Genomic DNA, 3430 nt, shown 5'->3' with positions numbered 1-3430 from the left:
CAAATTTAGTTGTTTTTAATAAATCGTATTTTTTTTGAAATTTGGGGTAGAGGTGAAACATAAAGTAAGGTCATGAGTATATGTGACAATTTTTCTAGGTCAGGGTATAAACAAAAACAAAATTAAAGATGAGGGTTTTTTTAAGTAATTAAGCCTATTTTTATCTATTCTCGAAGCCATGAAGAACATGAACAACATTTGAGAATTGTCTTACAAGTTTTGAAAGATTAATAACTTTATGCCAAGTTTAGTAAATGTGAATTCTGGTTGGTAGAAATAGCCTTTTTGGGGCATATAATTTCAAAATATGGTGTACAACCAGATATCCATCAAAGATTAAAGCTAATCTTGAATGGGAGTCACCAAAGAATGTTATCGAAGTTTTCTGGGTTTAGCAGGGTATTACAGAAGATTTGTGAAAGACTTTTGTGTTATTGCAAAACCGTTGACAAATTTACTGATAAAGAATGCAACTTTCAAGTTGATTGACACATGTGAGAAAAGCTTTGAGGAATTAAACAAAAGTCGTACTTCAGCACCAATACTTTCCTTACCATCTGAAAATGGAGGTTATGTAGTTTACACCGATGCATCAAAATAAGGCTTTGGATGTGTATTAATGCAACATGGGAAGGTTATTCCTTATGCTTCTAGAAAACTGTGACCTCATGAAGTGAATTACCAAACTCATGATCTAGAACTAGGTGCCATTGTGCATGCATTAAAGACATGGAGACATAACTTATATGGTGAGACGTTTCAAGTTTTCACAGATCATAAAAGCTTGAAATATATTCCTACATAGAAAGAGTCGAATTTAAGGCAAAGAAGATGGATTGAGTTACTGAAAAATTATGACTGTACTATTGATTATCATCCTGGAAAAGCAAATGTTGTTGCTGATACTTTGAGTCGAAAGGCTGTGGATCGTATGGCATGTATGCTCTGATATGATATTGAATATTTAGTTGCACTTCGAGGAATGAACACTTTGTTAGACACACATGATGATACCTTATTAGCCACCTTGCAAGTGAAGCCTTCTATTAAAGATAAAATTATAGAAACTCAGTTTGAAGATCCTTATTTACAGAAGATGAGAAGAAAGGTTGAACAAGGAAAACATGACCAATTTGTTCTGAGAGATGATGGTCTTTTGTTAAATGGCAGTCGTGTTTGTGTTTCAAATGTGGAAAACTTGAGGGAGGATATATTAGAAGAAGCTCATAATGAACCTTATAGTATGCATCCTGGAAGTACTAAAATGTACAGAAATATGACGCCTTTTTATTTGTGTCCAACAATGAAGAAAGATATGTCAGAATTTGTGGCTAAATGCTTAACATGCCAACAAGTGAAAGTAGAACATCAGGCACCTGCAGGTAAACTTCATTCTTTAGCTATACCAGAGTGGAAATGGGAGAAAATAACTATGGATTTTGTTGTTGGGTTGCCACGTACATTCAGAAAGCATGATTCTATATGGGTTATTGTTGATAGACTCACTAAATCTGCTCATTTCTTACCTGTTCGACAAATTGATTCCCTTGATAAATTGGTTGCATTGTATATTTTTGAGATTGTTAGATTGCATGATGTTCCCATTTTAATTGTATCCTTGATGGAATTTGCCTACAATAATAGTTTTCATTCTAGTATAAGTATGGCTCCATATGAAGCACTGTATGGAAGAAAGTGTCGAAGTCCAATGTGTTGGGATATTGAAGGAATGCGACAAATTGAAGGTCCTGAAACAGTTTAAGAAACTATGGATAAGATACAAACAGTCAAACAGTGCTTAAAAGCTTCACAAGATCGGCAAAAGAGTTACACTGATAGACATCGTAGGGAAATTGAATATGAAGTGGGTGAGAAAGTATGCTTGAAAGTATCTCCACGGAAAGGAGTTTTGAGATTTGGCAAGCAGGGAAAGCTTAGTCCAAAATATATTGGACCGTATGAAATCATTGATAGAATTGGACCATTGGCTTATCGACTAGCATTACCGGGAGAGTTATCACAAATTCATGACGTGTTTCATGCTTCCATATTATGAAGATATAGATCTGATCCTAGTCATGTGATACAAGAAACGGGGGTAGAACTCACAGGAAAATTGGTATACATAGAGGAACCTATAGAAATACTAGGAGTAGAGGTAAAGAAATGAAAGAATAAAGAGATACAGATGGTTAAAGTAAGATGGAATCGTCATTCTCCAAAAGAAGCTACATGGGAGGTGGAAGAACATATGAGAAGGAAATACCTTTATCAATTTTATAATGGTGGTAAGTTCTTATATTTTGAGACGAAATTTTCTAAGGTGGGGAGAGTTGTAACACCCATATTTAAATTGCATATAGTGATGCTCATACATTTCATGCATTTCGATGGTCAAGAGTAAGCGTCGTTCATTTGCATTTACGTGAGCATTTAAAGTAATGATTAATGTTAATTAAATGAAAATTATGGGTGTTTGATTAATGCTATAACTATTCAAAATGAATAATCGGTAGTATAACAAACAACAAATATATCAGAACCAAATTGGAATGAAAGTACGTCGGAAAACTAGGTTGATTTGAGTGGTTTGAAATGAAATTAAATTTTAGGTTAGAATTGAACATATAAAACATTTCAAGGATTATATGAGATATTGGTATTGATAAATGATTCTATGAAACCAAATGTATACTATCATAATAAACCCTAACTACATGTTAAATATCACCTCTTAAGCTTTATCCTTATCAAAACTAAACCTAGAAAAAGAAGAGAGAAGAAGAGGAAATCCTTGCTAATATTCAGAGATTATTCCATCAATTAAACATAAAATCATTTAGGTTTTAAGGTTGAATCAATAATTTGAAGAATTAAGGTATGTGTAATCATTTGAATTAGTTGTTTTAGGTTTTCTGGTTTAACTCTTTTTCTGGCCGAATTTCGGTTCATGTTGTTGGTGCTATAAGTTGCGTTATTCAACTCCAAACTGAACGATTCTTGAGTCTATGTAAACTATAATTGTTATGCTTTGGGTTTTATTATTTGAAATTGTTATGATAGCCTAATAGTCCATACCATGTTGTTGCTCTGTCTGCCAATACAACCAGATAGGGTGTCACCAAAACATGAATATCTCATAGTATTGAGATCTAATTGGGTTGGTTCATTTTGATATATTTTATAGACTCATATACCTATAACTCCACCAAAGGGTTTTGCTAAATTGTGTTTATATTGATGTGTGGATCACTTTGAAGATATGATATATGTTCTGCCTACTTGTAGAACTATAGTTGCATCTTTAACTACTTTTAAAGTTGATACAATGAGTTATACATTTCCATATTATTTAATTATTGTTTCTCTGGATTCTTTAGGATGTTAACTAAAACTGTTTAGTTTCGACAAAAGACTAATTCTGTCATTT

The 3430-nt window shown here is 32.9% G+C and overlaps 1 protein-coding gene across 1 annotated transcript; it reads left to right on the top strand.

Annotated features, from left to right (window-relative positions):
- The first annotated feature begins 1768 nt into the window (after positions 1 to 1768).
- Positions 1769 to 3114, top strand: LOC126667550 (uncharacterized). Its single transcript, XM_050360539.1, has 4 exons — positions 1769 to 1956; positions 2059 to 2158; positions 2911 to 2973; positions 3064 to 3114. Exons 1-4 carry the CDS (start codon positions 1769 to 1771, stop codon positions 3112 to 3114), a joined length of 402 nt encoding a protein of 133 aa, XP_050216496.1.
- The last annotated feature ends 316 nt before the right edge of the window (positions 3115 to 3430 follow it).

Source organism: Mercurialis annua, linkage group LG1-X, assembly GCF_937616625.2.
Source record: "Mercurialis annua linkage group LG1-X, ddMerAnnu1.2, whole genome shotgun sequence".
Lineage (NCBI taxonomy): Eukaryota > Viridiplantae > Streptophyta > Magnoliopsida > Malpighiales > Euphorbiaceae > Mercurialis > Mercurialis annua.
The sequence above is the reverse complement of the archived record's forward strand: the minus strand, read 5'-3'. Positions and strand labels throughout refer to the sequence as shown.

Excerpts from the sequence above, each read along its gene's own strand:
- LOC126667550 (XM_050360539.1), top strand. The coding sequence starts at position 1,769 with ATGGATAAGATACAAACAGTCAAACAGTGCTTAAAAGCTTCACAAGAT. Across the intron at positions 1,957-2,058 it reads AGTCCAAAATATATTGGACC|ATATAGATCTGATCCTAGTC; the intron begins GTATGAAATCAT and ends CATATTATGAAG. Across the intron at positions 2,159-2,910 it reads TAGAAATACTAGGAGTAGAG|GTTTTCTGGTTTAACTCTTT; the intron begins GTAAAGAAATGA and ends TAGTTGTTTTAG.